The sequence below is a fragment of the Paramisgurnus dabryanus genome, chromosome 12, assembly GCF_030506205.2.
Source record: "Paramisgurnus dabryanus chromosome 12, PD_genome_1.1, whole genome shotgun sequence".
NCBI lineage: Eukaryota > Metazoa > Chordata > Actinopteri > Cypriniformes > Cobitidae > Paramisgurnus > Paramisgurnus dabryanus.
The window spans coordinates 3328607-3341989 of record NC_133348.1 but is presented as its reverse complement, the minus strand read 5'-3'; the positions used below and the strand labels follow the sequence as shown (position 1 = coordinate 3341989).

General features: G+C 38.1%; 2 protein-coding genes and 1 long non-coding RNA gene across 5 annotated transcripts in view; 1 reads left to right on the top strand and 2 right to left on the bottom strand.

Moving 5' to 3' along the window:
* msraa (methionine sulfoxide reductase Aa) overlaps nucleotides 1-8432 on the bottom strand; it is a 96884-nt gene extending 88452 nt beyond the window's left edge. For 2 of the 3 annotated variants that reach the window (XM_065256194.2, XM_065256196.2), the window contains exon 1: nucleotides 8144-8432. In XM_065256194.2, coding sequence (XP_065112266.2) covers nucleotides 8144-8279 — 136 coding nt within the window. In that variant the 5' untranslated portion in view covers nucleotides 8280-8432. The remainder of the gene's footprint in view (nucleotides 1-8143) is intronic. The other variant, XM_065256197.2, reaches the window with a different exon arrangement.
* A 557-nt stretch (nucleotides 8433-8989) lies between these two features.
* ift172 (intraflagellar transport 172) overlaps nucleotides 8990-13383 on the bottom strand; it is a 39513-nt gene continuing 35119 nt past the window's right edge. The window contains exon 49 of the mRNA XM_065256193.2: nucleotides 8990-9150. The gene's annotated coding sequence lies outside the window, so the exon portion shown is untranslated. The remainder of the gene's footprint in view (nucleotides 9151-13383) is intronic.
* Nucleotides 9157-12162, top strand: LOC135738252 (uncharacterized). Its single transcript, XR_010528672.2, has 2 exons — nucleotides 9157-10491; nucleotides 10714-12162. It is a non-coding gene; the product is annotated as an uncharacterized lncRNA (long non-coding RNA).

Sequence of the window (13383 nt, the reverse complement as noted above, 5' to 3'; positions counted from 1 at the left end):
TACTATGGATCTGACTTCTGGCTACTATAACATCCCGTTACATGAAGATGACAAGAAGTTCACGGCATTCTGTTCACCAATGGGGCTTCATGAATATAACCGTTTACCTCAGGGCCTCTGCAACAGCCCAGCAACATTTATGAGAATGATGTTGACTGTGTTTGGTGACCAGAACTTTTTGAGCATTCTTTGTTATTTGGACGATTTGTTAGTTTTTGGAAAGACAGAACAGGAGAGCTTGGACAGGCTTGAGATGGTGTTTCGCCGACTTCAAGACCACAATTTGAAATTGGCGCCTTCAAAATGTAGGTTTTTGAGGAAGTCTGTGAAATTCTTGGGTCATGTTGTGTCTGAAGAGGGGGTGGCCAGTGATCCATCAAAAATTGAGGCAATTGTGAAAATATCTGAGAAGGATTTGATGGAGAGTGATTGTGTTACACCATCAGCAAGTAAGATCAGGTCCTTTTTAGGTATGGTGGTGTACTACCAGCATTTCATAGAAAATTGTTCTATGTTGGCTAAACCCTTGTTTCAGCTGTTGACAGGACAAAAAAAACCTAGAATGGGGAGGGGTGTGAAACGGCTGAAGAACAGTCGTACACTTTCTCCAACGGATTGGACTGATGACTGCAGAGCAGCTCTGGAGAGTCTGAAGTCTGCCTTGGTAAGTCAGGTTCTACTTGCGCACCCAGATTTTTCAAAGCCGTTTCTGTTGTCTGTGGATGCCTCCACTAGTGGGCTTGGGGCAGTTTTGTCACAGGTTCAGGAGGGATGTGCTGTGGCAAGGCCTATTGCCTTTGCGTCAAAGTCTTTAAATCATGCGCAGTCGAAGTACCCAGCACACAGACTTGAGTTTTTGTCGATGAAGTGGGCTATTTGTGATAAATTCAGTCACTGGTTGCGGGGACACAGATTTACTGTGTGGACTGATAATAACCCACTCAAGTACATTCTCACAAAGCCCAAGCTGGATGCATGCGAACAACGGTGGGTAGCGAAACTGGCGCCTTATGATTTTGATATTCAGTATATCCCCGGGCCTAGAAATATAGTGGCAGATGCATTAAGCAGGGAACCTTTTGCGACTTCGAGAATTTTGCACAGATTGACGAGGACACCTTACGACATTTTGCTGCATGAGGCCGAGTCTGTTGCCGTTGAGCAGGTGCGGGATATGTTCCATATTTCGTGTGATCTTGGGGATGGTGAAGCGGTAGATGGGCTGTCAGAGCCTATAAATGTAGGTGAAAATGTTTATGTAGGGTCCACTTACCTTACTGGGAAAATCTCACATCAGGAGTTGTCAGCTGTTCTCCATTCTCAAAGTGACTGGGAGCATGGTGCGGCTATTAGAAGTATGTCGTATGTGCAGCATTTAGAGAGTCTGACGGACGTAGAGCAAAGTGAGCTCCGTAGTCTGACTCTTGAGGAATTGTTGGAAAAACAGAGTCAGGATCCTGCGATTGACAGAGTTAAGTTCTTTGTTGAAAGAGGAAGACGTCCTTCTCGCAGAGAAAAAGTGTTTGAGTCTAAAAGAACTGTGAAGATTCTACGTCAATGGGGTAAACTTACCTTAAAGTTGGGTGTATTGTACAGGGTGTCTAAGAACCCAGTGTCTAAGAAAAAAACTTACCAGTTTGTGGTGCCAACAGCTCTTCGAGGTACTGTTCTGAAGGGGGTACATGATAATGCTGGCCATCAGGGTCAGCATCGCACACTGTGGTTGGCTAGGCAGCGGTTCTTCTGGGAGTCTATGGAAGAGGACATAAAGACATACATTAATGAGTGTAAGAGGTGTATTTTGAGTAAGAGGCCTGAGCCAGAGGCAAGGGCTCCACTTGTATCAATACACACAAGTGCCCCCCTTGAAATGGTTTGTATTGACTTTTGGTCAGCAGAGGATTCTAACAACAAGACGGTTGATGTATTGGTGGTCACTGACCATTTCACTAAGCTTGCTTGTGCTTATGTTTGCCCAAACCAGACTGCGGAAGCTGTTGCACGTGTCTTGTGGAACAAATTTTTCTGTATTTATGGGTTTCCTCGGCGAATACACTCTGACAGGGGTGCAAACTTTGAGAGCTCGCTTATGGTCGAATTGTTGAGATTGTCAGGAGTGGGAAAATCGCACACAACCCCATATCATCCCATGGGTAACGGACAAACGGAGAGATTTAACCGCACCCTGGGTGATATGATTCGTTCGCTGCCTCCAAGATCTAAAGTCAAATGGCCACAAATGTTGAACACACTTACTTTCGCGTACAATTGTACAAGACATGAGACCACTGGGTTTCCACCATTTTTCTTGATGTTCGGCCGAACACCAAGGTTACCAGTGGATATCATGTTTGAAAATGTCATGTTGAACAATGAGACTGTTGATGTTAACAAGTATGTACAGTCTCTTGGGAGAGATTTGAGGGAAGCAATGATAATTACTCAGGAGCATGCTAAAAAGCAGCAAGCTAAACAAGCAGAGTATTATGACCGTAAGGGTAAAGGTCATTCTCTTGAGTTGGGTGACAGAGTACTTCTTGCGAATAAGGGTGAACGGGGAAAAAAGAAGTTAGCAGACCGATGGGAAAAGGTTGTGTATGTTGTTGTGGGAAAAAGGGGTGCACTGAACACTTACCAGATAAGAAATTCTGGGACTGGTCGTATCAAGACGGTACATCGCAATCTATTGATGCCTGTCAATTTCCTGCCAGTGCCGGCTTGGAAGGAAGGCAGTGATAGTGTTGATGATGTCGAGGATTCCACTGTTCGTGTATCATGTGATGATGATCAAACTCAGAGTGATGATCGAACCTCTCGCTGGGTTGCAGATCTTAATGTTTCCACAGATAGGACACAAGTAGAGTCTGTAGAGTACCCTATTGCTGATCAGGGTGATGCTATTGGGGATACAGCTGTGAATTGTGACTCTGAAATGACTGGGGCACGTGTGACTAAGGCAAATTCAGACAACTTGCCTGACCCTTCTTTATCTGTACCTTCATTGGTGTCTGATGATTCTTCTGTATTAGCGGGTTTAAGTGATGTCAGTGTTTCTGAAGTTGATGAGTGTATGTCAACTGTTGCAGAAATTCCTATAACAATGTCAATTGTGCAAGATCAAGGAAATGAGAGTGTCTCTGGTCTACAAGATGGCTTTAGGTCAAGATTTGGGAGATTGCTTAAGCCAGTTAACAGACTTATACAGACAATGTCTACACAGCAAGTTTATGCAATTCGTGATGTTTGAACTGTTTAATTAAGAACATAAAGGCTTGTTAAAGTGCTAAACAAATTGATTTTTTTTTTCTCTCTTTCTCTTTCCTTTTTGTTTTCATTAATCTTACTTATTTTTCAAGTATACTGAGTATATTTACAGTAACTGGTACTTTCTGGATGTCATGTGTTGAACTATGTACAAGGCATGGTTTTCTATGGGTAATTTGGGGATTAGCTACCCCTGGGTTTCCTTAATCTCGAAAGAGATAGTTAAAAACTGAACAAATCTAATGTGATTTCAGAAAAAGTGACATCATTATAATGATGAAAGACTTTGTATGTGATGCATAATCTGGTGTAAAACAGTGGGGGTGGATGTAGCAGGGATATGTTGTTACACCAGATTATAAATAATTTGTTATTTTTTTATTTTTATATTTGTTTTTATTACCATCTGTTTTTGGGTCTTTTATTTTGAAATCGTTGCGTCTGACGTCATATGTAGTGAGAGATTCAACTCGCAGCGCAATCTAGAGTTCGTCCTCTTTCCTGCAATAACACTAGAGAGGAGAGGTACGATTTCATGAGCTCTGTTGATATGATGTTAAATGCTGTTACAAGTGTTCATGTCATGTTTAAATGATTAAATATGAGAGAGTAGTCTATGTGATGTTATATTTGACCATTAGTTCAAGTTATCAACTTTGTAAATGTAGGTTGTTTGAGTAATGTAAACAAGTGAACAGTGAGATTGCAATGAGATGTGTTAGCAGCTAAGTGGCTAACAACTCAAATAAACACTGTTTATGTATATTTTCTAAGCACACTAAATCCTACCCCATTAATATTTTTTTTAATACATTGCATTTATTGTAAGTTCTGTTGTTAATTATCCTGTGTACTTAATATGTATTTTGTGGTTAACAGGCACAACTAAATGAGTGTAGCAGATAACAGTGCCTGTCTGTTTGTGTGTTTTACCACACAGGTATGTAAATTAGTATTCATGAAACATTGATGCTATTATTTTTATTTTTAGTTATTTTTATATAATGTGTGTTGTAAAATGTGTTTGTATTGCTGCTCTCTTTCCTGCAATAACACTAGAGAGGAGAGGCACAACTAAATGAGTGTAGCAGATAACAGTGCCTGTCTGTTTGTGTGTTTTACCACACAGGCACAGAAAATAAATCAATCAGCCAAACCAGCTTTGTGTGGAAAATCCTTTTATTTTACCATCAAAAATTAACACAACGCAGAGGAACAGCCACTACACTAACTTCTATCTTGAACATATATCTTGCATGGCTGACACCGCCGTCGGTGTATGAATGTGTGCGTGAATGGGTGAATGTGAGGCAAAAACTTGTAAAGCGCTTTGGATGGCCATAGGTCTGTTAAAAAGCGCTATATAAATGCAGTCCATTTACCATAACTACTACAGTCTTAAAAACTTCACTATATCACTTAAAAACTGGGACTGGGGCGTTTATTGTTGTATTTTCATTATAACTGCAGACATACACTTTATCTGTACACAACTACAGATTGAATTCAGTGTTATTAAACCTGAAAGAACTGAAATAGTTCCCTAAGGATGTAACGCAAGCACCTTCAAAGTTTTAAGTAAGAGCTGAAAAGCTGTTCAAAGAGACATCATACCGCCCTAAGCTCTGATCTCATTCCTCCATCTGTTCTGTGGTCTGTAACCTTCATCCAGGTTCATTACCGCTTCAAAGCGAGACACGTGTGTGTGTCAGTGATGCGGGTGTTACCTGGCAACCTTCCAGCTCCGTGGTGGAGTCCTGTTGCCAAGGGGAAGCCTAGAGACCCGAGTGCTGATAATCAGTTCACTGCGGTCTGAAGGGGTGGATCTCTGCATGGGCACGCTGCACGAGTCGCATGTCAAAAAGACTGCAGATGCACCAGACGTATCAAATGCATGCATAAATGGTGTTCATGCTTTTATACATCAATGAATCACATAGTTTTAAGATTTCTGCTAAATGTAAATAAGTCAAATAATCTGCATGCAAAGGCAACATCTACAAAACTGAGGGTGTGAGGAAGGGATAATGTTGTGTGATGTTGAGCCTATAGCACAGAGATGATCACTGGAAGGTTACTGGTTTGCACCACAAAAAAGCAAGAGTTAATGCCATTGTGCCCTTAAAGGGATAGTTCACCCAAAAAATTTTTAATTCTGTCATCATTTACTCACTCTCATGCTGTTACGAACCTGTATACATTTCTTTGTTCTGATGAACATGAAGAAAGATATTTTGAGAAATGTTTGTAACCAAACCGATCAGAGGCCCCATTGACTTCAATAGTATCGGAAGAAAGATACTATAAAGTCATATAAAAGTCAAAAGTGATAAGAACAAAAAAAATGACAACATGAGAGTGAGTAAATGATGACAGAATTGTAATTTTTGGGTGAACTATCCTTTTAAGGTACACATATGGGTGATTATATAACTACAGGTACACTGAAAAAAAATTATTCATTCAATATATTCAATTTTTTTAAAGGGACACTTTTTTGAAAATAAATCATTTTCCAGCTACCCTAGAATTAAACATCTGAGTTTTACAGTTTTGGAATCCATTCAGCCGATCTCTGGGTGTGGTGGTACCACTTTTAGCATAGCTTAGCATAATTCATTGAATCTGATTAGACCATTAGCATCACACTCAGAAATGGCAAAAGAGTTTCAATATATTTCCAATGGTGCAGCAGGCGCAATGATATTATGCAGCGCCCGAAAATAGTCCCCAACTAGGCAACTTTCAATAGCTGGGGACTATTTTTGCACCCATGGTAAGACAGCAAAGTCCTTGATTATTACGCCAAAATAAGAGTATAGTTCTTAGCCATTTGGGCCTAGAAAATCGCAATTTGAATTTTCTGTCGGTCTTAGTACACAATGTAACTACAAAAGAATCAAGTTTTAAATAGGAAAAATATCAAAACTCTTTGGTCATTTTTTTGCGCGATGCTAATGGTCTAATCAGATTCGATGTATTATGCTAAGCTATGCTAAAACTGGTACCGTCAGACCCAGAGATCAGCTAAATGGATTCCAAAAAGGTCAAACTAAAATGTTTAACTCAATGGAGCTGGAAAATTAGCATATTTTCAAAAAAAGTGGAGTGTCCCTTTAAGGTAATTGGTTGCAATCAAATAATTTAAACTACACTTAAACAAAAAAAAATTGAAAAATAAAAGAAAAAAAACTTTTGTTTAAATGTTGCTTAAATAAATTGATTGCAGCCACTTACCTTAAAAAAATTGAGTAATTTTACTGAATCATTTTCTTTCAGTGTACATTTGAGTCTCTTTTTTCTCAAATGGTTTTATTTATCATTATTTTATTAATTTGGTACTCATTGTAATGGAACACAATAAGTTATTGGCCATAACAATATAATAATTTAAAGTGCCTTGTATAGTTGAAAAACATGATTTCCTGTTGTCCAAATTAGTTTTGTGTCAATGCTGTTACTGTCAGACTCTGTTACCAAGATAGAGTAACAGTGTTGACAGTATGTAACAGAACTGGGAGTCATAGTCCTACAAAGAGATTGAAAGCAGAACAAATAATGACTTTATATAAATTATATAATCAGTCTTAAACCAATATATTTCTTTATTATTTCTATCTTTCTTTTTTATTTCCATTCTTTAAAGCTGAAGTTGCTTCAGGGTTATTGGGCCTTTAATAATTCTTCTGAAAAGATGCTTTGAATAAAATGTGCTCTTTCTTTTTTCAACCTAAATTTGGGCACTAGCACAGGTCTTATTTCAATAACCATTAGGACATACATCGATGAAACAATGACCTGCGACATGTTTACAAGGTTCGCACATTAAACATTAAAATGTAACCTATATCCTTGTTGTATATTTTTTTATGGGGTATAGAAAACATCCAGTTATGAATTATTATATGCAAACCAGTATAATAGGTACACATTTGAGAGACTACAGAATACATGAGGACATAAGTATGAGCAGCCAACGCTCACTGGTTTTTATGATGCACTCTGAGAACCTTTTGTGCATTGGAATGATTTTAATAATGGGACACGCTTAAAGACTAACTAGGTAGCCCAATGTCTACAAAATAATCTTCTAAACTTACAACTGTAACTATTCTTTTTCTTCACTTGTGAATGATGTCACTTAACCGGGTTGATTTAACATTCATGGAAGGTCTGCTGTTCCCATCAGAGCTCTTCAGTCTACTTCAAGCAGCATTACCATTTTTATGTAAGAGCCTGAGTCAGCTGTTCTGCTGCACTGCAAGTGTGCCTCCCTTTTATTACCCTTTACTACTCTGCACTCCTGCCTCTGAGGAGAACAATATTGAATATTTAATGCCATGAGTGTTGGGCATATTACTCAGTAAAAAACATTTTGTTTCACCTTGTTTTCCTTAATAAATTGGGGATGGGAAAAAATTGAAAAAGAAAAATCGATGTGTTTTGTTGGTTCTGCCAGTGTCAGAAACAAACAAAATAATATTAAAATGAATAATTGAGTAAGGAAATAACAGTTTATAAAAATAAGAGTGACTGGTCGTCTAAAACACAAATATATCTCTAGAATTAAAAAAGGGGGGGATTAGATGCGTCTCTGTGTAGTGTGTACCAGGCACTGCGCATGCGCGACTCGCAAAGTCAGTAAGTGTAAACAAGCAGCTTCTTCTGCAAAGCATCTATCGCAACTTATGTTTTTCGTACGTTTTGCACTTTTATGACGTTAACAACCTTTATGTTTTATTGTTATTGATAACTTTGTGTCGCTTTCGGTCAGACAAGATTCGTTGTTTTTTATTTGACTGCCGTTTATGGCGTGCATAGCCACGTTAGCACGTGAACGCCAAACTGAAGAAGTCGATTAAATTCATAAATACGGTACCTGATACTTTCAAGCTTTGTTCTCGTCCTGGTAAAGCGTCCTCCGGAGATGGCATTTGCATTTTGGTGGACATATCTCCCATTCCGTTAAGGATAAAATTACGCCGAAACAAACGCACCAGTGTGCGTGCTAGCATGAGGGCAAACTCAACACGCGCTGGACTTTTGTAACTACTGTATGCAAGGTTACACAAGCGCGCGCCGAATTACTTAACAACTGCTTTTTGTAAATGAATAAGAATGTTTATAAAGACTGATCTTATTAACCTTGCGCAAAAAAAGGATTCGTGGGATGCCAAATAAAATATCATATAAAAAATAATACATTTTTATAACAGAAATGAAAATATTATATACAGGTAAATCGTGTTTTAAGCTTTGAATTTTGATTTGGATTAAAACGTCAGCAAAAAATGTACGATGGTTTTAATAAAATTGCAAAAATATGCACTTTTGTCATTTTATTCTGTTCTTGTATGCTTGTATCAGTATATGATTGATTATTGGTAACAATTTACGGTAATTGATAATATACTGTTTTTATAAAAAACAAATGTAGTGGCATATATGGTTTTTTAGAACATTAGTTTATGAAAATCACACATATCAAGTGTTGAAGTTAAACTTGGACAAATAGATAATAAGATCATTTTAAATAAATAATGTAAGGCTTGGATTGTTTATTATATGTGCTAATCGTATATCCCATTGCATTTTGTTAACAGTGCGTAATGAGTATGTGAAATAAACTTAACATTAAAACAAACTCATGAGAAGACGTCTCTTTTGTTGAACACAATGATATTCCCGAGCCATTGAAGGTGCTGGTTGTCTGGTAGACGGTGTCTTTATCCATGTGTCGTCAGCATTAAGCATAAAGGGTGGATTGAAAAGCTTTACCATCTGGAGAGCACTGCGTGTCGAATGGGTTTGTTTGAGACACGCGTGCGGCAGACGACGGTCCTTTAAAACTGCAACACAAGAGAGGATCAGGAGACCTCTGGTGACCTTAAAGCAAGCGCAGGGACAGAAAGCCCACATAAAGATTTAGTGCACAGATTCAAAATGCATAGATAGATAGATCCCTTACGAAAATCATGGTTATTTTGTGGTAACCATAGTTTTACTACAATAACCATTTAATTTTCATAGATAGATAGATAGATAGATAGATAGATAGATAGATAGATAGATAGATAGATAGATAGATAGATAGATAGATGTGTTCATGTAACAATAAAATGGAAAAAGCTAAAAACAAATCAATTTATGTATTCGACGATAAATCAATGAGGGATGAGCGCGCGTGGGGGATGGGACGCAACGCGCAGACGACAAGCTATGGAGTCGGCCTTCTTTTTTGGACACAATTTTTATAAACTAATGCTAAATAGTCTATAAAGGTCCATTACCGTGTTTACGAAATATTGGTCGAATCATGAACATGAACTGGAATCATGGCCCATGGCCGTATTTCGTTATGATGCTTGTAGCGTATTTACCAGTAGCCTAAAAATGCTGTGTTGTTTAAATCCATGGTTGGGTCATGGACAAACCAAACCTAGAAAATGTCCATATTTGACCTATGGGTAGAAACAACTCAGCATTTTTTTGAGTGTATGCATTCCTTAAGAGCAGTGATTTTGTGCTGATGGTAGATTATTTATTTTTGAGCTTTGAATGTTTATTAAAATTGTAAATGTTTTACCATTGCTTGCTTTTTACTTGAACCAAATTACTAATCGTAATTTCTGCATTAAAATGTGCATCAAGAATATAGGAAACAGTAAGAAACAAGTGCGTCGTAGCGACGATTCGAGGCGCATGTGAAATAAAGAAAACTGCAGCAAATATTTCCCAATATTTTCCAAAGGGCGACTTGTTTAGTGACCCGACAGATGCCACCTCTTTCCACCAGAGTATAATCCTCTCTGATGGGAAGGGAACAGAGGAGCAGGACGGAGAGCTTGAGTATCTGTGATAAACTGGGCTGCTCTCCTCCTCTCTGTCAGATCGCGCTCTGCATCACACCATTTCACATGATGACCGACTCCGTTAACAAGCATCGAAACCTTCTGCTCTGGCTATCTCCTTCAGACAACATTTTGCTTTGTGTTTTCGTTTATCGTGAAGAACCTTTTGTGCTGTAACACTGTAAGGGAAAATTAGTTATGTTACATGCAACAACATCCAGGGTGCACCGTGCGCAAACGCTCTGGTGATGGTTTTGGACGGACGCTCTTCAGCATCATCTGGCTCGTGGACATTTCCTTAAACTGGATATATGGACAATAATTTTGATGGGGGGATAAACCTGTTATTTATTCCCGCTTCGGAAGGTGTGTTTGTGTAAGTTTTGATGAAATCGATGTAATTGTTAATGATTTGACAAATGGTTAATCTCAACAAACTGCGTATATTTGACCAAATTAAGCATGTTTCTTTTATCTCTCTCTCTCTCTCTCTTTTGTTTTGTTTTTGTTTTAATAGCTCTTATAAGTGCCGACTGTTAATGCATTGATTGAGGTGCCACTGTATCAGGCTATATTAATAGCTTCTTTGATTTTTCAGAGTGAATGGACGTCAGGATGCTCGAACCCATCGCCTAATTAAAATCCTATTTGCGGGGACACCGTTTCTCTTTTTGTGCATGGCGCAAGGTTGGGCTTTGACAAATGGTCCCCTCCACTTTTTTCCCAATATTTAGTTTACCCCCTCCTGATGCAGGTGCATTCAACTGCCCCCACCTTCTAACATATACCCCGCCCGACCCCCCACGCGAGGCGGCGTTGTCTCTGGTTTAGTCCAACAGTTTCCCCCCTTCTTTCTTACCTCTGCTGCATTTTGCATGAGCTATGTAGGTCATTAGCATTTTACCGTATGCGAGACTTGACAAAGCTGGTGAGGAGCCAGATGGGCCCTCTACTATTTTTTGTATCTCATGGGAGTTGAGCAAGGGACCAACTGCAGCAAGCCATTGAGCGCTTTCTTTTTATTGCCATCATTCGGGCCTTATGTTGCACCAACACATCATGATGAGGAGATGCGCATCGTCCTATGGAAATAACGCGCTCGTGCCATACGCTTTCGAACTATGGGTAATGTAATATGAGAACGCGTGCATGTATTTTCTACATTATGTGTTATTTTTAGATACATATCTGCAACCGATGCTTTAGGGGTGCATGACGCTCTATGCGTTGCTGGATGCTGATGTTACTCCAGTCGACAGACGACGTAGACATTTTGGTGCAACATCGTTGCGCTGTTGTGCAATTCTGAATATTGAGGCTGAAAACAGGCCCGCTTCTCTTCGTGTTCACAGCGGACCTTGATTTAAATGTCCATACAATTAAGGCACGCGGTGAATGCCAAGAGAGATGGCAAATATCATCGATGACTATTTTTGTAAGATCACGACGTAGATGCTTTGCAATGCATGACAGTTTGGTTGTATTTTTTTTTTTTTAAGGGTTTAATGACAGCGCGCGCGCGCGTGTGTGTGTGTTAAAGCAAACCGACGCATTAATGCGGCCAAACTGATTGCGTCTATAGATTTGTGCAAATCTATTTAAAAATTTTGTTTAGGAAAAGTGCTTATCATTTAACATCATAAACATTCAGAGGATCTACAGAAGATTAACATTGAGGCTTGATGACATTATGCATTTTGTTATTTAGCCTATACCCTCGTATTTGGTCTATTTATAGAGCACTTTGATTTAAAGATTGCGAAGAAAAACAGCCTATAGAAATGCCGCAATCTTTTGACAGAACCGCCTTAAGAAGATGATGACAAATGTGTGAGGAAAGTTGTGAGGCCTAATGACAGCCAAGCAGATTAAACAAACCGGATACCTGATTTTTTTGTAAAAGTTTAATAGAAATATGGTGTCAGAATCAGTGGGCATTAGCATCACAAAATGTTCAGCATGTTTCCAATGTTCGTTTGTAATGTATCCATGATTCTGAAAGATCTGTAAACATTTTTAGGCTGTCAATAAAACACGAATTCATGAAGCAGACAATTTCTTTTTTTTTTCTTTTGTAATGTTTAGCCTACTACATATTTATATTTTTTGTTCATTTTAACTTTATTCTTACATCTGCGTGCACATATAATTCACAAAATAATATTGATATTTCGTATTTAGGCTACAGGCCCCAGGCTTGGATGTGTAATTTAGAGACGTGACGTTACAACTTAAACGTTTAAACTGCGTTTTATATATATAATAAAGAAGACATTAAGACAAATATTGACAAATATGTGAAAATAGTCTACAATGCGTGCAGCTGCGCAACGTATGCATTTAAATGATTTGTAAACTAAAATACTATTACATACAATAATGTAAAAATACGATTCATATTTTTTGTTATAAGGTGATGAAAACAGAAGCGGATTTCAAATACATATACGCACACTAAAATTCTATGCGCATTGGATTTCGTTGTTAATTTTTTCAGGGACATATCTGTACATCCAAATCAATGTTTCATATCATCTCTTTATATGTGTGGATCTGTGGATCAGATTTCCAAAGTCATTTATTTAACTAATGGATGCCTTTGGAAATGTAGGCCTATGGCTTCTGCCAAATCGTTTTTCACATTAAACTGAAACTTAAATCCATCAGGCAAACATGCAAGTTTTGAATTTCAAATATTAAGTCATTATCTTCCAGGAATTTAATACTATTTAACGCGCTTACGTTTTTACTGATACGCATAAAGGACGCATACAAATTTATTTTTAATATTAACGTATTAATAAAGTGAATTTGTATGCCTTCTTACTGTGTGTTTAGAAAGATGTAAATTCCGTGATTACTATTTTATTTTATTTACAAGTCAAGGAAATATAAAGAACGTGCTTGAGCTAAAGTTTAATTTGTCTCATTTACGCAATTTGGAAGATATAGGCCTTCTACTGCAAGTGAATGATGTAAACTAAAATGGCCCTTATATCGTCAAAGACATTGTAGATGATATAAAGCAGACATATGGTGATGAACACTACCGGGTTTAATAAGAGATGCGAAGCGCGGCCTTGTCGCAAAGCTACAGTGTGTCCTTTAAAGGGTATGTAAGGACACACTGTATAATGTCACATCAAGCACATTACGCAGAGGTGTAGCCTACATTAACATAATTAATCAAAGGAATATTTAGGTCGCAGATTAAATTCAGCGACCCCTATGTTTCAATCAGCGAGACATTTTTGTAAATGTTGATTCT